Source organism: Acomys minous, assembly GCF_964271855.1.
Source record: "Acomys minous genome assembly, chromosome: 5".
Classification (NCBI taxonomy): Eukaryota; Metazoa; Chordata; class Mammalia; order Rodentia; family Muridae; genus Acomys; species Acomys minous.
The window spans coordinates 129393008-129417095 of record NC_140494.1 but is presented as its reverse complement, the minus strand read 5'-3'; the positions used below and the strand labels follow the sequence as shown (position 1 = coordinate 129417095).

The following is a 24088-nucleotide window of genomic DNA, read 5'->3' as shown; positions in this document are numbered from 1 at the left end:
CCCCTCCCCTCCCCAGAACAGACAGGGCGTACAGAGTATATAAACCTCACACACTGAAGGTCCCCAGGGCCTTTCCCACCCGCGTAACCTGACCACTCCTCCAGCTCAGGACTCAAGGGCAGAGTGGGCGCAGGCTGGCAGCCGACCTGTAGGGATGAGAACAGACTGGAAAGAGCCTTGATAGAACTTTGTTTCCACTTCTCCCAGCAAAGAGCAGCACCACCCTTGGGGTGACAAGTCGGGACTGGTCGCACGGCCTCGGGCAAGGCTTAAAGTCTCTCCCTGTGGAGGGACTGGGAGAGAGGAGGCAAGAATCAGCCGCAGAAACCTTTTTGACCCTCCTGGCTCCCTTCAGCGGCCTCACTGGCTAAAACCTGTTCTATTAAAAGAAAGCAGGCTGGGGAGGAAACCCAAGTGTGGTTTTATTATGGGGGGGACGCTATTTTTAATCTTTGAAAGCACTTCCAGTTTACAACCACTTGTCCACGTTAGCCCACTGACTTGTCATCCATCACTCATTCACTGCAGGGCACAGTTAATGCAGGTGAATTGAATTGGATGGGTCGGTTTTCTGTACTTCAGTGGGGGGACAGGGTGGGGGGACAGGGTGGGGGGATGGGGGGGGAGCAGGGGGAGGTGGAACAGTAGGGCTCATCCAAGTTGCCCCATTCTGCCATAGCCAAAACCTTTTCTGAGTGATGAAAACACAAAAACCAAAACCAAATCCAGCATGGCAGTATCCTCGTTGGGACACTGCCTGAGTAAGAGCAATAAGCAAGTATCTGGTGATCCAGGGCTGTTTGAAAACCTCCCACTGACGGGAGGTCCCCCGACTGCCTTTGCCTGTCTCCACCCTGTCTGTCTACGGTTCAGAAGTCCTCACTACAGACTGTGGACTGGGGATCTGACAGCTTTACAGCCCCCACAGGTGGCCAGGACCACTACAGACTGTGGACTGGGGATCTGACAGCTTTACATCCCCACAGGTGGCCAGGACCACTACAGACTGTGGACTGGGGATCTGACAGCTTTATATCCCCCACAGGTGGCCAGGACCACTACAGACTGTGGACTGGGGATCTGACAGCTTTACAGCCCCACAGGTGGCCAGGACCACTACAGACTGTGGACTGGGGATCTGACAGCTTTACAGCCCCACAGGTGGCCAGGACCACTACAGACGGTGGACTGGGGATCTGACAGCTTTACAGCCCCACAGGTGGCCAGGACCACTACAGACTGTGGACTGGGGATCTGACAGCTTTACAGCCCCACAGGTGGCCAGGACCACTACAGACTGTGGACTGGGGATCTGACAGCTTTACAGCCCCACAGGTGGCCAGGACCACTACAGACGGTGGACTGGGGATCTGATAGCTTTACAGCCCCACAGGTGGCCAGGACCACTACAGACGGTGGACTGGGGATCTGACAGCTTTACATCCCCACAGGTGGCCAGGACCACTACAGACGGTGGACTGGGGATCTGACAGCTTTACATCCCCACAGGTGGCCAGGACCACTACAGACGGTGGACTGGGGATCTGACAGCTTTACAGCCCCACAGGTGGCCAGGACCACTACAGACTGTGGACTGGGGATCTGACAGCTTTACAGCCCCCACAGGTGGCCAGGACCACTACAGACTGTGGACTGGGGATCTGACAGCTTTACAGCCCCACAGGTGGCCAGGACCACTACAGACGGTGGACTGGGGATCTGACAGCTTTACAGCCCCACAGGTGGCCAGGACCACTACAGACGGTGGACTGGGGATCTGACAGCTTTACAGCCCCACAGGTGGCCAGGACCACTCCCCAGTTCCCTCCTATCACTCACACTGGGAATCATTTCTTACACACTTTTTTGTTTGTTTGTTTGTTGTTTTTCGAAGCAGGTTTTTCTCTGTGTAGCCTTGGCTGTCCTAGGCTCACTTTGTAGACCAGGCTGGCCTCGAACTCACAGCGACCTGCCTGCCTCTGCCTCCTGAGTGCTGGGATTAAAGGCGTGTACTACAACCAGCCCTTGATATATATATATATTTTTCTTTAGTGCTGGTGACAGAAGCCAGGGTCTGGTACATGCCAGACAACTGCCCTACCGAGTGACATCCTCATCCCTATTGTGGTATATATGCAGATGTGTGTGCAAGTGTGTGGGCAGTTATGTGTGCAGGTATTCATGCCCATGTGGAGGTCAGATGTGGGGTGTCTTCCTTTTTCACCTCTTTTGCTCTCCACCTTATTTTTTTGTTTGTTTTGTTTTGTTTTTGTCTTTGTTTTCAGAGACAGGGTTTCTCTGTATACCCTTGGCTGTCCTGGACTCACTTTGTAGACCATGCTGAACTTGAACTCACAGTGATCCACCTGCCTCTGCCTCCCTAGTGCGGGCATTAAAGGCATGTAGAGTACCACCACACCCAGCTAGCTCCTCAGGGTTTTAAGGCAAGCAGTCCACTGACTGAGCTAACTTCCCAGCCTTGCCATTCCATTTTCCACTTATTTTTAGTTTATGTGCATTGGTGTTTCGCCTGCACGTGTATCTGTGGGAAGGTGTCAGAACAGGAGTTATAGGCAGTTGTGAGCTGCTATGTGTGTTCGGGGGTGGGGGATTGAACTCTGGTCCTCTGGAAGAGCAGCCAGTGCTCTTAACCTCGGAGCCATCTCTCCAATCGCCATCCCATCCCATTTTAAAATAGGACCAAATACTAGTATAACATGTCACAAGATGTCACACAGGCAGAACGGACCAGAGAGGAGAGGCTGGGTGCAAGAGTCAATGAGAAAGGAGTCACCCTGAAAAGTAACTATCAGAAGGAAGCTGAAACTGCCCAGAGCCGTGTGACCTGCAGATAGAGTGAAATGGAATTGTGAAGGAAGGAAGTTGCAGCTCTGAAGTTCGCAATGGTGGAATCAGGGTTGGCTCCAAAGGAGTTCCGAGACTGCTGGCTGGGGAAGGGGAGAGCGAGTAGATCCCAGGCAGGGACAAGGTGACCGTAGACAATATCCAAGCCTGCGAGTGGCTCGAAGGCCACACCACCCCAGGCAACAAGGCAAAGGACAGCTTAAGGAGGAGAGCAACTCAAGCCATCTTGCACCCGCCGTACCCAGAGCCACCTTTGCCAACTGACCCTTAAGTGCTGTGGCCACAGAGGGCGGATGGCTGCATCTACAGACCCAATGCCTCATTGTCTCAGAGAAACAGACAATGCCTGGTCCTTCGCTCCCTTAGAGAAGCGCTAAGCCAGGCTGGGCAGAGGAGGATGAAAGTTGCAGAGGCGCCTCTTGTTTTGACGGCCTGTGTTTTGTTTTCTCACTCCGAGCAGGTGCACAGTGTATAATCCCCAGTCGTCCCAGGCTCCTCCTTACCCCTGGAGGACGGGTATACTGGCCAGGCTTTTATTTATTTTTTAATTTTTGGTCAACTTGACCCTCAAGCCAGGGTCATATCGGGAAGGAACTTCAGTTGAGAAAATGCCTCCCTCAGACTGGTCTGTAGGCAAGACTGTGGGGGTATTTTCTTGACTGATAATTAATGTGGTGGGGACCCAGCCCACAGCGGGTGGTTAGGTTCTAAGCTAATAAGAAAGCAGGCTGAGGGAGCCACGGGAGGAGGCTAATAGCCAGTGGTCCTCTGCGAGCTCTGTTTCCGCGAGCTCTTTCGGGTGTTGGCTTTTGAGTCTCTGCTGGGGTGAACCTTGGTGATAGACCGTGAGCCAGCTGCGAGACAAAAATAAACTCTTTCTTTCCCAAGTTTCCTTTGGTCAGTGTTGTTGTCAGAGTCACCAAAAGTAAGGCAACGGGCGGGCAAGGGGCTTTTAGGGGCACAAAGGGACACCAACCGGGAGGATGTGGTTGGTGTGACAGGGTGGGGATGGGTGAGAGACAGGAAGAGGCTAGCCCAGCTTTTCTGTGGGCTAGCCTCCCGTGGGCTAGCCACCCGTGGATGGGTGAGAGGCTGGCAGGAAGAGGCTAGCCCAGCTTTTCCGTACCCCTGCCTCCACTGCTTCTCAGTACAGAAGCTTGACTCAGAGTCCAGTGACTGTACCTCACCAATTTCCCTTTTAGGCGTCCTCAATTAGTAATGTTAATTTTATAGTTAACAGTCATGAATCTTCCACCAGGGTAATAATAAGAACCCTGTTGTTTACAGAGAGTCCGAACTTTTATGTCCCTGATTTTTTAAAAAAATATTTATTGATTGATTTATTGTCTATACAGTGCTCTGCCTTCATGTACACCTGCAGGCCAGAAGAGGGATCCAGATCTCATTATAGATGGTTGAGAGCCATCATGTGCTTGCTGGGAATTGAACTCAGGACCTCTGGAAGAGCAGCCAGTGCCCTTACCCTCTGAGCCATCTCTCCAGCTATGCCCCTAATTTGCATTCGGTGCATTTCTGTTTGTGATAGCAGGAGAACACTACCTCTGAATGTGGTTGAAAGGTGAAGGCTGTGACTCTCAGTGGTCACCCAAGTCAGGAAACGGTGCTGTCCGCTGTCCTGCGGTCACCTGCCTTACTATCGTAATGTTTCTCAGGATCTTACAGAAAGTCTTTTTTTTTCTTTTTTCAAACTATTGCTTTTGTAGTAATGGTGCAAGCCTTTAATCCCAGCACTCAGGAAGCAAAGGCAGGCAGATTTCTGAGTTCAGGGCCAGCCTGATCTACACAGCAAGTTCCAGGACAGCCAGGGCACACAGAGAAACCTTATCTTGAAATTATTACTTTTCTTTATTGTATGCGGTGTGCATGCGTGTGCGTGCGTGTGTGTATGTGTGTGTGTGTGTGTGTGTGTGTGTGTGTGTGTGTGCCATGGTTGGTGTGTGGACACTTGGTCCTCTCCCTCCATGGGGAGCCTAGGGTTCCAACTCAAGCTGTCCGGCTTGGTGACAAGTGCCTTAAATGTAGTTCCTGGGCAGAGCTAAGACAAGAGCTTCAGGAAGAGACCCTGTCCCGTGTGTTATGACAGTAAATGCTAAGGTATTATAGCTGGACCCCCTGTGAATGACACTGGGTCACACTTTGGGAAGTCCCCTTAGTGACCAGAAATGTCAGCACAATTCCATAAAATAGGGGCTCTCCTGTTACGAGTCAAAGGGAAGCGACCAGCTTTCGTTGTCTGGGACGCACTCTTCCTTCCTGCCCAAGGAGCACCAGGCGCCAAGCCTTGCTCTTGTTTAAACCGCAATAGAATAAGTGTCCTGGATGAAGCTGTGGTGGCTGTGATTTGGCCTCAAAATAAGCCAGAGGGAGGTGAGAGCAAAGATGGATCTGGAGTTACCCTGAGCTAGGTTTCTTTCCACTGCTGCAGTTCTAAATAAAAGAACTGGGTGTGGTGAGGCACATGCCTACAATATTAGTAATTCTGGCATTCAGGGGACAGAGGCAGGAACTGTGAGCTGGAGGCCAGCCTGGGCTACAAAGTAAGACTCTGTCTTTAAAAAATGTTAAGAGATAAAATAAAGGGAGAATGGTGTGGTTGCGAGGGGAGAGGAGGGAGAGAGGAAAGGAGGGAGGGGGCTATGGAGAGATTTGTAGAGTAATGGGTTTTTTTTTATGTCCTGTGAACAAAAATAAAGTAATGCTACATACCCCAGAGCCTGCAGATGGCACTGTTAGTGGCTCACATGACATGGAAGTGAAACAGGTTATTTTGAGGATCGTCTTATAGTCCAGAGACATTTCCAACCAAGGGGGGAAAATGTATTTTTGTCTGTGTGAGGAATATTTTTCTCCACATGGACAGTGCAGTGCTGACTAGAAAGGCAGCAACAAGTCTTGTCCCCACCTTGGGAGACAATGAGCTCCATCTTTTTAGTCCAAAAGGACAGTTGGCCTGTCTGGCCCTAAGTCTGGGCTCAAGTTACATGCTTGTCATTTTTCACAGAGTTCCCTTTAATAGGTAGAAATATTTTTTCTTATTCTTGTTATCCTGTAATCCTGTCGCGTTGGCCTTTTCTTTTCAACAACAACAACAAAGGACAATTTTTGGAATGAGACTAAGAGCCTCTGTGATACGCATCCTGCCTTGGAAAGGCAGCAGAGGCTGTGTCGGGAGCAACGCCACATCTGTTCTGGGTTTATTCCTGCCCCCAATTTATCCAGTCAATTAAGGAAAGAAGGTGGGGACTGCATCTCAGCCTCCGTCGTCCAGTCTCTCGCTGACTCTTGGCAGAGACATGTGACTTGTTGTGGTCCATGAGGACAGCAGTAAACACTGAATCAAACAGAACTTGGAAACTTTTCGTGTATTGCCACTTAGGCTTCTAGCTGGTTTTGGTGACACTGAGGTGTGACCACTCCTGCGTAAACAAGCCAACACCAGTTTGCTATCATATCTTTTTTGTTTGTTTGGTTTTTTGTTTTTGTTTTTGCTTTTCAAGACAAGGTGTCTCTGTGTAGCCTTGGCTGTCCTGGACTTGCTTTGTAGAACAGGCTGGCCTCAAACTCACAGTGATGCGCCTGCCTCTGCCTCCTGAGTGCTGGGATTAAAGGCATGCGCAATATCTTTATTGCTAAGACTGAAAGTGGGCCAAGTACCAGGCAGGTGAGTAAGGCCCTCCTGGATCATGCATTCCCCGGCCAAGCCATCAGCTGACCACCAAAATCTGAAGAGCCAGCCTAGACAGGGACCGGCCAGCTTGTACGCAAAGTCCTGAGAAACGCCACAGGCTTCTTATTAAAATCACAGTGTCTGGAGTGGCTGTTACATCAAGGACATCTGCGCACGCTCTGGAGCGAGGCAGGGTGACTAAGATGGTAAGTCAGAGCACAGAGCAACACGGCTCGTGTGCCCTGCGTCACTCTCTGTACAACATTCAGGGCGAGACCTGCTCGCGATGTCACCTTATACCAAGTAATTAAAATAACCCAGTGGAAGCCCCAAAACTGACCATTCACCTAAGCATCCATCTCAAAAATAGCATTTGCTTCAACCCTAGGAATGATTTTGTGTGGGTTTCACACTTTGTACATGCAAGTCCTGAAATTATACAAAGAATTATATGTATGTGTTTATATGCATTTTTTTCTTAATTGGAAAAAGATGTTAGAAAAACAAAGAAATACCTATGTCCGTGCTGCCTAAAATTAATGCCGTTTAACCATGTTTTACACATAGAAGTTTGCAGCTTTATGAGCCCTGTGGGTCTCCCAGAGCCCAGCACATAAGGAAGACACTTTAAAGCATATTTGTTGAGACAGAAAAGGAGCGGGGCCCACGGTGACTGTCAACCATGTCCGTTATAACAACGCTGCTGCTCGTTCCTTGAGGAATGCCTCTCTTTCTTCCCATTTAGATGCCCCCCACCCCCACCCCGCCTTCATGTTCCAGAAACTTCATTTTACACTTCCAAGGCTGCGACTCGGGAGGGAAGTCAAAACACAGGACACAGAGCCTAAGAAGTGAGATAGGTTCTCACCAATGAAGAAAGCGAGTCCCATATCCCAGCTGAAGGAAGGGACGTTACCGGAAATACTGAGTACTGCCAGAGGGGAGGAAAAACTGAATCAATACCAAGATGGACCAGCTCTCTGGGGCTGCAGAAACAAATAAGAGGTAAAGATAATAAAAGGAAGAAATTTTCAAACAAGTACTTGTCATTTAGACCTCACTCATGAAGGCTTGGCCAAGACCATACTATCAAAAAAAAAAAAAAAAAAAAAAAAAGGGACAGTACCTGGTGTAACTGATGGTCTCCTTCCGCAAGAGGTGTAAGACATGTTGGAAAGCCCACCCATCAGGGAAGAGGCTCGGAATCCCTGCGGATGTGGTGCAGAGCCAGCAGACCGTCTCGTGCACCAGTTCCCTGGCAGCGGTCACCTTCTAGACCCCGAAGAACCAGCCTAGTATTGCCAGGCAGCCATAATGCTTGCAAGCAAGTTCCTGGAGTAGAAGGTTCAGAGAACGTGCTGGAAAACTGGACTAAGGATCCCAGGCTGGCAGCGGAAGAACATGAAGAGACTCAGAGAGTTGCTGTGGCGCCCGTGGCTGCGAGGCCCTCCTTTAAAGCCACAGCAGAAACAGGAGCAGGAAGAAAAGGGAGGGAACAGCTTAGAAACAAAACCTGCTGGAGAAGCCAGCCTCAGAGGCAATGCTGCTGCCGCCCTGCCCTGCCTGGCCCCCTGCTCCACTATCATAGAGGAGGCCCCAGGGCCCAACAGGAGGTGAAGGGCTCTGAGGAACTCTAGCAACGGCCATCGGCTACCAGTCACCATCACGGCAAAGGAGACAGACCTGGGATTCCAGAATAAGGCAGGACCACCGGGGATGCCACAGAATGTCGGACCCTGCATCCCTGAACCAATGAGGTGCATGTTCAGACAGTGAAGGAGTGGAAGCCACTGAGCCTCAACTGAGCTCCTAACCAGGACCTTCCTAAGCCAAGGGTCAAGGGGTCACAAGTTCCATTTCAGCTATGGAGAAGGCCACAGGACCTTGACACCAATGACAGTCATGCTTAGCTAGGCTGGTCACTATCAACCTCCATTGCTTGTAGGGGCCTGCAGGAGCAGGGAGAGTTTCAACCGAGGGACTCGGTTTCTCTCCGTTCTCGTCCCAAGCCTTACATCACCCCTAACACTCCGTGGAAGGAACCTCTCAGCCGAGGCTTGCAGAAAAAAAGAAGGTCTTGTCTTGCACCCTCCTTTAGATGACGGCAGAATGGGGGGGCACAGGGTGAGCTTTGCCACCACCATCCACACATTTGGAGTTTAGAATGTGGGCATATGAGAGTAAGGAAGCCTGTTCCAACTGTACACCAAAAAGGGGGCGGGGTGTTCCCTGTCTCCTCCAGAGGTGCAGAAAGTGAGCATCCCACTGCCATAGCAGTGAGCACCGGGCGGACACTCTCTCGCACACACTCCTGGGGGAGATTTTTCTACGCTTATGACTTAGGTTTGGCTGTCGGGCTACGTGGAGGCATTATTCCACCAGCAAAGACCATGAATATGTCTACCACGATGAAGGATTTATAAAATAAATGGGGGAAAAAAACCACCCGGCACAGAGCACAAGGGATGATATATTTGTCTCTTAATTAAAATGACATAAGAACTGTGTGTGTTGGAATAGACTGGAAGGAAATCCTAAAGACATAAAATAATTACTGTGTCGCAGGGCGACGGTATTATGAGCGACTTTAGCTGCAGACTTTACTTCTTATGATCTTTTCCAGTTTAAGCGGCCATGAATCAAAAATAATAAGCTTTCATCTTCAAGCGAGGAAAGCGCTCAGAAACCAAACTATCTTGGTCACGTCTAGACTGTTGAGAAAATAAGATTCTAATCCTAACCTCTTCTTAGGCTGAGATCAGAAAATTTGTACCCTGCCACCAGCTCAGCCAAAAACTAGCTACGAGCCTTCAGAAGTCATTAAACTGAAACAGGCTTTCCTGTCCTCCAGATCGGCCTCAAACTCCCTGTGTAGGCCAAGAGGAGCCTAGGAGCGACTCCTAGCGCTTCTCAGAGCTCTGTCTATCCCCGCCGCTGTCCACCGCCAAAAGCTCTGGGATTACAGGTGTGAACCACCACACGGGGTACACACAGAGCTGACAGTCTAATGCAGGGCTCCGTGCACGCCAGGCAGGCAAGCCTTCTGCTGGCAGCTGCGTCCTCTGCCTTAGACCACGTTCTATGACGGCCCGTGCGTGTGTGTGTGTGTGTGTGTGTGTGTGTGTGCGTGCGTGCGTGCGTGCGTGCGTGTGTGTGTGTGTGTGACATGGGCACACATTTAGGGATATCTTCCTTAGTCACTTCTTCACCTTATTTTCTTTTCTCTAGACAGGGTTTCTCTGTGTAGCCCTGGCTGTCTTGGACTCACTTTGTAGACCAGGCTGGCCTCACAGAGGTCCGCTTGCCTCTGCCTCCCCAAGTGCTAGGATTACAGGCGTGCATGGCTAACGTGCCCGGCTCCACCTTATTATTTTGAGACTTGGTCTTTCACTCAAGTTGGAGGCTTCATGCTTTAGCTAGACTGGCCAGTCAGCAAGCCCTTAGCATCTTCCCCCTCCCCAGTGCTGCCACACCCAGCATTTACACAGGTCCTGGGTATGTCTACACGGCAAGCACCTTATCCCCTGAGTCGTCTCCCTAGGCCTCTCTCTCTAAATGTGAAAGACAGAAATCTTTTTTTTTTTTTTTTTTTTTTTAAGACTAGGTTCTCTGTGTAGCCTTGGCTGTCCTGGACTCACTTTGTAGACCAGGCTGGCCTCAAACTCATAGCAATCCACCTGCCTCTGCCTCCCGAGTGCTGGGATTAAAGCTGTGCGCCACCACACCCAGCGAAAGACAGAAGTCTTAAGCTCTCTTTAGGTGTTCTAGAAGGACCCTATGCTCTTCTCTCTACAGTGCACTACATGACTGTTAAGTACTACGGCTGAGTGTTTGACACACAGCAGAATTCTAATCACCCAAGAGATCATGGACTGCCTTCAGAATTATACTTCATCCCTAGGAGAGGGACCCACCTGTCTCCTTTGACTGCCACAGCTTGCTTTACACATAAGACTGTATACCCACAGCCCCCCTCAGAGGCAGAATAGAAACAGCTGAAAGGGACCAAGTACAGAGCCCAGCGAATAAGAAAGCAGTTTAGGTCAGAAAGGAAGTTTTCTTATTAAAAATGGACTTTCTTCTGTAGCTCATAAGCAACCACTCAAAAGATGCTCAGCGGGTGAGGACACAGCGGGGCCAAGACTGACAGCCTGAGTTTGATCCCGGGGAGAGAACGGACTCCTGCAAGCTACCCTTCAACCTCTACAGACACATGTGCACACGTGCGCGCGCGCGCACACACACACACACACACACACACACACACACACACAAATAAATAAATGTAAGGAGGAATGTTAATTTTTTTGTTTTTGTTTTTGTTTTTTTGTTTTTCGAGACAGGGTTTCTCTGTGTAGCCGTGGCTGTCCTGGACTCACTTTGTAGACCAGGCTGGCCTCGAACTCACAGGGATTCACTTGCCTCTGCCTTCCAAGTGCTGGGATTAAAGGCATGCACCACCACTGCCTGGCTGTAAGGAGGAATGTTAAAAAGCAAAACCGAAAAGGCTCTGAATAATGACAACACTGCTGCTGTCAAGGCGGGAGCTCAGAAGTGAAGGCCAAGTCTGCGTACTACCCAGGCAGAGAGCTGTAGCTTGCCAAACTCAGTGCTGTTATTTGAGGAAAGCATCTTGAATTCTGCTTGTCTTGATATAACTGTCAAAAATATGTTTTTAAAGATATTCTAATAGGACGACCAAAAAGCTGTTGACTGTGCCAAAATAAATTCTGAAGTAAAAAAAAAAAATGCAGAACATGATTTGCTTGCTCTTATTACAGAATGAGTTTAAAGGGCCGAGATGTTTACGTTTAATACTGTTGGCATTCAACCTTTAACCTCTTATTTGCTCTGTAAATGCCAAGTCCAAGCAAAGCGGGAAATAAAAACATCAGGATCTGGGGATGCGGTTCCGTGCCACAGCACTTGTCACGTATACACAGGCCTGGGTGGATCCTCAGCACTACAAAATAATCAACTGAGAATACAGTAAGCCAGGCGTGGTGGCGCACGCCTTTAATCCCAGCACTCAGGAGGCAGAGGCAGGCGGATCGCTGTGAGTTTAAGGCCAGCCTGGTCTACAGAGCGAGTGCTGGGACCACCAGGGCTACACAGAGAAAACCTGTCTCAAAAACCAAAAGAGAGAGAGAGAGAGAGAGAGAGAGAGAGAGAGAGAGAGAGAAGAGAAGAGAAGAAAAAAGAAGAGAAAAGAAGAAAAAAAACAAAACAGAAAAGAAAAATTTAATCACATAATGGTAAAAATACAAGCTGCTGCATCTTTGCTAATGCATATTTACACACACACACATACACACACATCCATGCAGACAGTGGGGCTGGAGATGTGGCTCGGCAGCCAGAGCCTTGGTTGTTCTTGCAGGGCACCCAGGTTTGACTGTCAGCTTCAGCCACCTGTAACTCCAGCTCCAAGGGATCAGATGCCCTCTGCTCGCCTCCTCAGGCCCAGACATGTACAAGTTCACGTACAAGGCACACAGACATACATGTAGGCGAAACACCCTACTTAAGATATAGATAGCTAGATATAGCTATTTCAGTAATTTGCTTTATATATATTTATATATTTTATTTTATATATATTATATATATATTTAACTAAGATGGAGAGACTTGTATTTTTACCATTATGTGATTAAAATTTTAATATACATCTTAATATACATTTTGTACAAGTATAAATATAAAATATATATATTAAAAGGAAATTACTCAAATTCAAAATTGGAAAGGCATGACCATATGTACCTACATACCCCACTGTGAGGTTCAGAGTATCTTACACTTGTCTAGAAGTTTCAAAATATTTCTGCATATTATAGCCAATGGGGCACAGCCCTGTAACACCAGCTCTTGGGAAGCTGAGGCAGGTGGGCTGTTGGAGGCCAGCCTGGGCTGCACAGTGTCCTGAGTATGCGGAAATCGGAACAGAGATGTGGATAAAAAGCTGTCACGTGCTCTCCCCAAGCAGTGGGAGGCTAGTCCTCTCTCACCAGCAGATGAGAAGCACCATGGGGGGCGGGGGTGTCTTCTGTGTAGTCTCACATGACTCCACAACCACAACAACACACCAGAAGGAGGAGGTCGAATCTGTGACCACGAAAGTGCTCACAGATGCTTGCTCTTTAGCCTTAAAGGTGATCCTTGGGAAGACCTTCAGTTCCTGCACTGTGAAAGGGGGAAGGGGCAAGGGGCAAAGGGCAAGGGGCAAGGGGCAAAGGGCAAGGGGCAGAGGGCAAAGGGCAAGGGGCAGAGGGCAAAGGGCAAGGGACAAGGGGCAAAGGGCAAGGGGCAAAGGGCAAGAGGCAAAGGGCAAGGGGCAAAGGGCAAGGGGCAAAGGGCAAGGGGCAGAGGGCAAGGGGCAGAGGGCAAAGGGCAAGGGGCAAAGGGCAAGGGACAAGGGGCAAAGGGCAAGAGGCAAGGGGCAAGGGGCAAAGGACAAGGGGCAAAGGACAAGGGGCAAAGGGCAAGGGGCAAGGGCAAGGGACAAGAGGCAAAGGGCAAAGGGCAAGGGGCAAAGGGCAAGGGGCAAGAGGCAAGGGCTGTCATGCAGCAGTGCAACCTGGGGCGGCCCACTGAAACAGAGGGGTGAAGGGTAACAGGAGAAGCTGAAGGTGCAGCCTTGCCACTCACAAGCCGACCTCACCCGTATTCTGACAGCTTCCGATTTGCACCTACACAGGGGTTCTCCTTGTTGGAGCTGCCGGATCCCGCCAGTACAAAATACCAGGCAGCCACCTTGTCTGGCGGAGGCCCAGGGAAAACGCGCGGCTATAGCAATGGACACTGGCATCATCACCGCATCATTACTGAGTGTGCAGCTGCTGTTCGGACCCTGTGGCTAGCAAGTTCTATGGAGGGAGCTTTGTGGTTCATGGGACCCACGGCTGAGCGAGCGTGTCCTTTCGATGGCATCGGGGTACTTGAAAGTGAGCAGTGCCAGCAAGGTCTAGGCTGCCCACGTGCCTACAAGAAGGTATCCTGGTAACGTGGCCAGTGTGACTATGGCCCACGGTCATGTCCATGGGCCCTGTTTGGATGGGACACGTATTTCTTGGTTACTCTCCAGAGCCAGATTGTGATTTGGCCTCCACAGTGGCTGGGGTTCCTACCAGTGGAGTCGTCAGCAGGGATCGGGGTGGGCGGCCTTCACCTTCTCTTTTCTGACCATTCTACCCAAGACAGGAAGCCCTGGGCTGGCCCACCACACCTGTCCCAAGGGCATAGCACCCTGAACCAGCTCCCTTTAACCTTCCCTCTGCCTTCAAGCTAACCCGCTCCTCTCCAGTTTAGCCGAATTGCACAGCTTTGGCCAGGGGACTTCTAGAAACTGACAATCAATGGACACGACCTAGCTTGACTTCCCAGAAAACACTCCAGATGGATCCCAGACTTACTAAAGACACAGCAGCCTCCCTCCCGAGGAACCTAGCTCACCCTTGATCAGCTGTCTACCAGATCCCTAAGTTATAAATCAGCCCTGCAGCCAGAGGCAGCTCAGCACTCGAGGCGGGGGCAGAGGAATCGAGTTCAAGGCCAGCCTGATCTACAAAGTGAGTTCCAGGGCAGCCAAGGCTACACAGAGAAACCCTGTCTCAAGTCAATCAATCAATCAATCAATCAATCAATCAATGCTGCGTTCGTGTTCAGTGCCTGCTGGCAACTCAGGAATAATATGCAGCAAAGACAGGGAATGGACGTTGGACACTTCCAAGGACAATGGCCAAGCAAGGCTTACTCATTCGTCTCTGCGTGTTTTATTCACAGAGGCTCTAGGAATCACATCCTCCGGGGCCTCAGACAGAAAGCAGACTCACATACCTAAGCTGGACAGACTATGGCCACCAACAGAACCACCTGTCAAGGATTAGGGAGCCAGAGCCCATGAAGGAAGTCTCAGCCGTACACTGCTGTTTACTAGCACCAACAGGGGCATTGCTACAGTCTTCTAAACAGCATTTGTTCATTTAGGATGACATACAGACATTTTTTGTTATTCACCTCTGAGGCTAATGAAAAGGGTGATGATAACTGCGGCCTGGTAAAATAATATTCTGAGTTTTCCCAGATGAACCAGAGTCTCACAGTGAAGGAACATGAGGGAGAAGTAAGCTATACACAGTGTTCCTGAGTCCGGAGTGACAGTTTACATCATGAGTCACAACTGCGTACGTCATGGGGCCTTAGGTATAAATGGAGAGTCTAACAAGATCCCAGATCTTTCTAGAAAGTCTCTTCCCTCCTCACGCCCCCGCCCCCATGCACACAATTAGTTACTTTTCTTTTTGTGGCAATCCTGACAAAAAGTAACACACAGAGGGGCTTGTCCGAGTTGACAGTTGTTGGAGGGGATAAAGTCCAACCAAAGAGGAAGAGGGATGGCGAGAGGCGGCCAGCAGGCAGGAAGCAGGAGAGGCAACTGCTGGACCTCAGCTCCCGCTTTCCTTTTTAAGTCAGCCTGGGACCCGCAGCCCATGGGCCGACGTCGCTATGTAAAGAATGGGTCTTCCTGCCTCTACCACCCTAAGGGAGAAACTCTCGGATATGAGCAAAGGTTTCACTCTGTCATGATGATTCTCAGCCCCATTGGCTTGCCGGTCAGTAGTGACCATCACGACAGCAGGCATGCGGAAGAGTCCACGGTACAGGTGTTCTTCCTGCGGCCTGGCCAAGGGCCTGTGCTCTGTGTCAATTCTTGGCCACACCCACCGAGGGTAATGGCCCATCCCTTCCTGTCCTGAACAGCTGAGGGATTCAACTGGGCAGGCCCAGACAGAGGCGAACACAGAAGTTCCATTCAGCCTAAGACTCTTACACAAACACTGAGCGTCCTCGTGGGGCTCCTACTATCTGAGATGTGGGGACCTGTCCTAAGGCGACTTCACACAGCTGGCAAGCCCATTCAAACTTTTCAAGTCACAGAAGAGCCAATTCCTTTAATTTTGCCCAAATGATCCTAGATATCAGAGTCCCGTCCATGGCACAAATATTCCAGGGCGGCCAGCTGTTTCAGCTTTTCCAGGCAACTGTATCTGCTGCACAGATAGCCTCCAGTGGCCCACAACATGCCCATCTGTGCGGTTGGCAGGGAAGCCAGGAGCAGGTGACTACACCCTGTCTACTCGGGTAAATCAGCCTTGAAAGGGCTCTAAGACACACCTCCTCCACATCCGATGGATCAACTAGCTACCCAACTGCAAGAAGCCAGATTGAGTGTGTTTTCCCACGTCTCTGGAAAAGGCATCATAGATTAATTTTGAGTCTACCCATCGCCCCTCCCCACAAGTGAGTTTAGCAAAGGAAAAGTTCATTTTCTCAAGGTACCACTTAAGCAGTTCAATTCAGTCAAATTCTTTAAGTCCTTGACATAAACACATTGATTTTTTTTAAAAAAGGAAATATTGAACCATGGAAAGTAATTATAGCAATTCTTAGACACTAGGGCAATCACACTGTTCAAGTGGTCAGCGGCCCAAGAAACTCCACCCAAGCACAGCACAGGGCACAATACGAGAGTGCACTGATTTCTGAAACCTCAAAACTAGCAGAGAAAGCTTATTTACAAATGAAGGATTCTCTCCGGGGGCGAAGGTGACATAATTTTGAACTATGAGAAAAGTCGAAGCTTGGGGCCAGGCTGCCTTTCGTCTGTTTTTAACTTATTTTTTTTTAATGAGATAGAACCGGGGCAAGGGCTGCTTGTGGGCTGAAGGGGGCTGTCCCCTGCCTGCGCCGCGGCGGATGCTTGGCGCTGGGGATCTGGGATGCAGATTTCTCAAGCCCGCGCTATGCTAGGCATCTTTTTTAGTAGGCTAAACCCTCACCGTCAGTAAACAACGACAAAGCTAGGAGGACAAGTTCCTCCATGGAGAAGTAAGTGTGTAAACTTTGAAGCCGCCTAAAACTTTTTAAGTTAAAACAAACAAACAAAAGTTTCCTTTTTTTTTTTCCTTTTGGTCCGGGTGGACTGGCAATCTCCCCAAAATTCAGTCTTTGCTTTTGTCCTGCGGAAGGAAGGCTACACCGCAGCAAAGCCCAGGGGATGTGGCTAAGGTTGTTGGGATCAGAGAGGAGGATGTCTGGGCTGGGGACTCCTCTGGGTAGTGTGACAAAGTTTCAGATGAGTTAAAGAGAGAAATAGAGAGGCAGCCCATGCCATACACTCCAAGCGCCAAGCGGAGACTTGTGGGGTGTGCAGCAGGGTCGCTGTCCTCTCGAGCTTGGGACCGGGTGGGGCCCTCGGCAGGAGGCGTTTGCCCCACACAGGGACCCTATGGGTATGGGCTCCGGGCCAGTGTAGCTGCCGCTGCGCGCGCCATTGTCACAAGGTCCCTGCAGCCCGGAGTCCCTCCAGGTGCTCCACGGTACCTGGCGCCCCCGCCTGTCTTTGTGCAGCGCTCGGGCCATCATCAGTACAGGCGGGGCTGCCAGGGTCCTCCCCATTGCCAGGGGGACAGCTGCTGGATCAGGCTGGCAGGGAGCTCACGCCAGTGCCCGCCCAGGGCAAAGGACCTGAGGGACACAGGCGTGTCCCACACCTTCCCGGAAGGAGAAAAGGGTCCCCGGTCCCACGGCTGTGCGGGACAAGAAAAAACAAAAAACAAAAACAGACGTGCCCACGCTCTGGCTTCCGACAGCTGGCAGCCACGGCAACATTGCCACCAAAACTTTCCCGGCGCAGAAAGCCACTTCAGAGAGTTTTCCTTGCGTCCCTCCCGCCTCCCCCTCGGTCCCTCTTCCCGGCCAAAACCCGGTTTACAGCAAACAGCAGGAAACCAGCGCTCCAGAAGTGCACACTCGCGCGTCCACCTTCTCCACCCCCTGGCCTGGGCAGCGTGCCCAAGGTAGGTGCCCGCTCCGGGGCGGGTCAGGCGTCCCAGGGACGCGGCGCAGCCAACTCACCATGGTGACTCCCGCCGCGGTCGCGCCTCCACCGGGTCCGGCTGCCTGGGCTCTGAGGCTGGAACGCGGTCTTCTGGGCAAACTTCAAAAGTTGATCCCTCTTCGCCGAAAAAACAAGCTCCCCGACACCCAAGCACTCACAGGAGCCAATGGAAACGCAGAGGGGACTCCATCCAGGCGGGATCTGAGACGCTAGGAGAAGGCAAGACCTGGTGCACACCCGGACCTGCCGATCCTCAAATGTCTAATCGCTGTGCCCCGATGCGCTCTGCGGGACTGCTTGTCCAGCCGCCCTGCCTGGACCCTCTTTCACTTAATACTTAATCCGAACTCTTCTCTGGCTCAGGCTGGGCTCGGGCCGGGCAATCTGTCCATAAATGGAGAATTCAGCACAGGCCTGACCAATCAGAGTTTGTTTTCGCAGCGTCACTCCTCAGGGAAGGCGAGGTAGCCAACAAGCGTGGGACTACAAGAGTTTCCAGAGGCCTCTGGATCCTGTAGTCCTGTGGCCTCGTTAGCCTGCAGAGCGCGCTGCTGTCCCAGCGGTCCCCAGGGAGACACCCCCAAACCGAGGGCATGAAAACACGCTGGGAGACTAGGCAACTGCTCTCCTGTGTCTCTTCTCTTTAAGGAGAAACTTAACATCACCGATTTAGCTCCCAGGCACAAATCGCATGGTTTTCCTAGAAGTCCCCCTCCCTCCCCCTTTTTTAAAGAAATATTTAATCTGCATTAAAACATCACCGAGTCCTGGCCGCGACCCAAAGGAAATCCTTTTTCTTTTCTTTTTCTTTCTGGATTGTGAGGAAAGTGGAAAATATTTCCTCCGCCCCGTCCTTTATACCTGAATTAATTTCCTTGGGAAACAAGACTAGAGAGAGAGTTCTGTCCTCTGCGGTGTCCGGTTTCAGGAAACCAGGTAGCCTAGGAGAGGAGGGAACACAGATTCCCAAATCGCGTTAGGGAGTCTGACGCCTTGTGGAGGGGAAGGCTGAGGAAGTAAACTCAAGGGGCCGCCACCAGCCTAAGCTCCCAGTGTCTGAGGAAGAAGAGGCCAGGAAGAAAAGTTCCAGGGCACGCTAGTAAAAGAGAAAGAAAGAAAGAAAAAAAAGAAGAAGCATCTTGGCTAGGAAGGGTTTTGCTGTTTGCTGTTTGTTTTAAGGTGATGCCTGCCTGCAGAGGACGGTGGGAATGCTGATTCGCCCTGCAGGAGAGAAGGACCTAGGAAACTCATTAAGGTCAGGGCCAAAGTTCACAAAGCACAACTCCATGCCTATGACAGTGGTAGACAGAGGGAGGGAAGCAGATCTTGGCTTGAAGGGTGGAGTATGGGGTGACTAATAGAACAAAGGAGTTTTGTTTGGGGGTGTCCAAGGGGCTACTGATGATGAAAGTAGCACTTTGACTATATCCAAAACTACCCAACTGTACATTTTAAAGCAAGAATCTTAGAGCATGAATTACAGCAATTTTCTTTAAAAAAAAAAAAAAGTAAAATAAAGGGTGCACACATGCCTCTGAACATGTGTGGCGTTCAGAGGACAGCTTGTGGGACTTGGTTCTCTCTCTTTTCCCCACTGTTGGTCCCAGAGATTGAACTCAGGTGTGTAGTCTTTACACACTGAACCATGTCACACCAATTTGAAAGGAAGCCATGTTTGCATGTTTGTAACCATTTCCCACTGTTAGGGCAACAAAGGCCTGAGTTCCTTCCACAGGAGAGAGGGCAGACACAGGAGGCACAACGGCGCCAGGCCTTACTGGCTTTACGGTCTGGCATAAATGACAGCCAGGGATAGCTGGGATGGCTTGCCTGGAGCCGTAGGACCTACCTGCTTTGCCAGTATGAGGACCAGAGTTAAGATCTCTAAAACCAATGTGGAAAAAGCAAAAAGTTGAGTGTGGTGGGATGCTGGGAAGGCAGAGACAGGCAGACAAGCTTGGGGTTCACTGGCCAGCCAGCCAAGGCCAGTCCATGAGTCTCCAGCCAATGAGAAACCTTATCTTAAGCAAGCAAGCAAACAAACAAAGTGGAAGCCTCCAGGGATGGCTCAGTGCTTAGGTTCACTGGCTGTTCTTCTAGAGGACCCAGAGTTGATTCTCAGCCTTTACATGGCAGCTCAAAACCATTTGTGACTCTAGTCTCAGGACATATGCCAACCTCATCTGCCTTTTGGGGGCCACCGCATGCACGGGATACACATATATACATGCAGGCAAAACAATCCTACATACAAAATCATGTAAATCTTAAAAATGGGAAGAAGAAAGTGAATGGCTCTGGCTTCTACCTACATGTTCACACCCCCTCCCAGGGCATGGCGGCGCGCACCCGTACACCCTGGTGTTCTGGAAGCTGAGGCAGGAGGATTGCCTCAGCTCAGGAAGTCCAGGTCAGCCTGGGTAAGAGTGAATCCCTATTAAGACAAAAACAAACAAAATATAATAGAAGTGAAAAAAGAAAAGGATGAGGAGAAGTGGTGGTAGATTTGCATAAGGATGAAACAGCCAGGGAACAGCTAGGAACCTACCAGGGCCTTTAACACACCAGGCGTGACCTCCGTGTGCCCAGAATGGCTCCTTATGTCACAGAGGTGTGCCACCTTCCAGGTCCTACAAGCGCCTTTGAAGAACAAAGGAACAGGGAGTGGCAAAGGGGAGAGCTGAGCTACAAACAGCACAAGAAACACTAGATTTTAGGTCAAAAGTAATGACATGTGACTAAGACGTCACCTTCTCCATGGGCAGCCTCCTTAGGAGCTCAGTACAGTGAGACACTGAATCAATCTCTGTCTGTCTGTCTGTCTGTCTGTCTGTCTGTCTGTCTGTCTGTCTCTCTCTCTCTCTCTCTCTCTCTCTCTCTCTCTCTCTCTCTCTCTCTCTCAACAAGATCTCTATATATATAAAACTCAGGCTGATCTCAAACCCAAAACTTTTCCTATATCCATCCTGGGGCATAACTCATCAGTAGTCTATTAATCTGGGATATATTGAAAATTGCCTTGAGACTAATTGCCAATTTTATTATTATTTGAGGGTGTTTTTGTTGTTGTTGTTTTGTTTGTTTGTTTGTTTGTTTGAGACAGGGCTTCTCTGTGCAGCTCTGGCTGCCCTGGAACTTGCTCACAGACCAGGCTGGCCTCAGATTCATAGATCCACATCTAAAGGCCTAGCACTGTGTGCTGTGGTCCACGTCTGTCATCCTAGCATTTGGGCTGTGGAGGCAGAAGGATGAGGAGCTTAAAGTTATCTTCATCTACAGAGTGAATTTGAAGCCATCCTGGGCTATGTGGGGGGGGGGGGAAGACGAGGAACACTTTATTTACACCAATTTTTTTTTTAAGTTTCTAAAGATTTATTTATTATTTATTTATACAGTGTTCTGCCCGCATGTGTGCCTATACTCCAGAAGAGGGCACCAGATCTCATTGCAAATGGTTGTGAGACACCGTGTGGTTGCTGGGAATTGAACTCAGGACCTTTGGAAGAACAGACAGTGCTCTTAACCTCTGAGCTGTCTCTCCAGCCCCTCTCTTTCTAGTTTCAAGAGGCACTCTCAACCTACGCAGTCAGGACCTGGCGAGAATGTGCTTCCCACCAGCTCATTTTTCACGCTCTTATAATCCCTGCCTACATTTGGTTTTGGTTTGTTTTCTTGAGACAAGGTCTCACGAAGCCCAGGCTGGCCCCAACCTTGCCTAGAGAACCCAGGATGAACGTGAACTTCTGATCTTCCTACCTTCCGAGAGCTGGGCTGCGGACGTGCACCACCACTGGGAGGCGGGGATCAAACCCAGGGCGCTGTCCGTGCTGGCAAGTGCTCTCCCAGCCGAGCTATCCCTCCAGCCTATACTGTATACGACTGCTTTATGTTTGAGCAGTAAGCCAGGTAACTAGATTTACTGGCATATGAAATTGACTATAAAGTCTTAACTTTTCAGACCTTCAATTCCCTCATTTATAAAACATTCTGGCTTGAGTGAGAAATCAGACACATGTGGAAATGGTCCACCGAGGTGATTCCCGTGTCCCTCCCGTCCTTCCTGGTGTTCCAGGTCAGAGATTCAGCTGCGGGATTCTGGGTGAAATCAGGCAGCCCAGCCGCTGAATGGCAGTTGAGCCCTGGGTTCTGCGAATGAGCGTGTGAAAATTCCCAGGAGTGCTCTGGTAGCCCGCCATTACCAAGTCTCCTCTCCGTCTCCTTCACGGCTGTCTGGGCCTTCATCTCTGTCTGAGTGTATAATTGACCATATCTGGTCATGTGATCTCCTTGGGAGCTCTACACCCGGGGGGCGGTGCAGTGTCAGTTTAGGCTAGTGTGGTCACAAGTTCTGACTTACTCGGGGGAACCCTGGTCCGTGCTTTTTTTCTCACTTACTTTTAGGTGTGTGTGTGTGTGTGTGTGTGTGTGTGTGTGTGTGTGTGTTAGGGACAAGGGTCTCACTATATCCCCAGGGCCGGCCTTCACCTCTTGATTTCAGGCAACAGACCTGCCTCAGCCTCCCAAGTGATAAAACTACAGTTTTAAAAGTTCATCAGTTGTGCCTTTCTTCCTCTTAGTTTAGTTTGAATGAGAGATTATATAGATACTCTAGATTTTTTCACCAAATTGTATTTATTTTTTTTACTAATTATTTTTTGTTGTAATATAATACATTTCTTTTTAAATCCATGCATGTGTGCATGTGTGCGTGCACATGCGTGTGTGTGTGTGTGTGTGTGTGTGTGTGTGTGTGTGTGTGTGTGTGTGTGCCCGTGTACGTGTGAAAGGACAGAGTAAGGGAACCTGGTCTCTCCTATTACCATGTAGGTCCCAGTGACAGGAACTCAGGTTGCCCAGTTGGGCAACAAAAGCCTTTATCCACTGAGCTATCATGTCTGTCTGGCCACACATTATGTTTTAAAAATTCTTATCTGTGGAGCTGGAGAGATGGCTCAGCAATTAAGAATGCTTCCTGCTTTTCCAGATGACCAAAGATCATTTGCCAGCACCAGTCATCCGGCCGATAACAGCTGCCCATTACTCTGTTTTCAGAGCGCACAGTGCCCTCTTCTGGCCTCTGTGAGCACTACACACAAATGGAAGATAATACAGACACATTAAAAAGTGTCTTAAAGATTGTAAAAATCCTTACCTTTTGCTCTAGTTTGTTTTCTGTTGCTGTGATAAAACACTATGGACGAAGCAACTTGGGGGAGGAAAAGGGTTATTTCCGCTTACAGATGAAGTCTGCCATGAAGAGGAGTCAGGCAGGAACTCAGCCTAGGCAGGGGTCCCACACAAGGCCCTAGGAGCAGCGCTGCCTTCTGGCTTGTTCCCGGTGGCTTTTTCAGAAAACCCAGGACCACATGCCGAGCGAAGGCACCACCCACGGTGGGCGGAGCCCTCCTGAATCAGTCATTAACGAAGAAAGGGCCCACCTACAGACTTGCTACAAAGAGGCCTCTTCGCTAACTGTAAAGCTTACCCTAGCTTAGACACAAGACGGCACCATTCAGGGGAACGCGCCCCTCCCCAGACACACGCTAGTGCTCCCCTGCTCCCCAGACACTTGGTGGCACTGTTCAGGTGAGCCAACCAGCCCCCTTCTACCCACCCCCCCCCACATAATGGCGCTGTTCAGGTGAGAGCCCCATGCACACTTTAGCATAATTAACTGCACTGTAGCTGGGCCTGACTGCAAAGATGGAAAAAGGAAGAAAGCTAGATACAAAACTAAAATTCTATGAAAATATATTATATGAATAAATGCTGATTTTAAAAACAATCCTCACTAATACATTTTTTAGGGGGATAAAATAGCAAGCCAGAAAATAAGATTAGGCAAGAAAATTAGTTTCCATGGCAATAGCTTAAAAGAACACTCCACAGGAATTCACAACAAAGTTTTTTTTTTAAAAAGTCATTAGGGGAAAGCCTGCAATGGGCACTCAGGAAACAGGCTTGTCCCCCCCCCCCCCCACCCCGTGTGAACTGTCCTGTTTAGTTCCTCTGCCCTGTTCTGCCTTCGCAGGTGTCTGTGGTTACACTTGCTAAGAATCTGCAGGGTCATACTTACCTTCCCCACAGCCCTCTTAGCTCCGTTAGAAGGAAAGAAAAGAAAAAAAAAAGACAAAACAATTAAGAGGGCTGAACTGACTTGGCCTTTAATCGTGGCGCTGTGTCGACAGTGGCAGATGGATCTCTGTGAGTTCAAGGCCAGCCTGGTCTACACAGTGAGTCCAGGCCAGGGTTACATAGAGAGGCAGTCTTAAAATGAAAACTAAACTGAGAAAGCTTGAGGTAACTTGTCCAAGCAAATGCTGCATCAAATCCTAGATCCACCTGACCCAGCAGCAGCCCAGCTCTTCTCTTGTGGCCGGTGCTTCTTCAGCAGAACTGTCCATGGAAGGAAGTTTCCAGAAGGCAGGCCCAGTGTGATCAGAAGCAAGCTTAGGAAAACTCTTTGACCTCTCCAAAAATAGCATCCTTGGGAAAAATTACTGCTTTTTATGGAACACAAGGATTCCAGGGCTGGGGCTCCGTGGAGGTAGCACCCACTAATCCAGTCCCCAGCCCCACAGGAGCCGAGGGTGGTGGTGTACTCCTGTAATCCCAGCACTAGGGAGGCAGAG

The 24088-nt window shown here is 49.9% G+C and overlaps 1 protein-coding gene across 1 annotated transcript in view; it reads right to left on the bottom strand.

Moving 5' to 3' along the window:
- MYO1E (myosin IE) overlaps window positions 1–17874 on the bottom strand; it is a 212945-nt gene extending 195071 nt beyond the window's left edge. The window contains exon 1 of the mRNA XM_084782718.1: window positions 17474–17874. Coding sequence (XP_084638844.1) covers window positions 17474–17476 — 3 coding nt within the window. The 5' untranslated portion in view covers window positions 17477–17874. The remainder of the gene's footprint in view (window positions 1–17473) is intronic.
- Between the last annotated feature and the right edge of the window lie 6214 nt (window positions 17875–24088).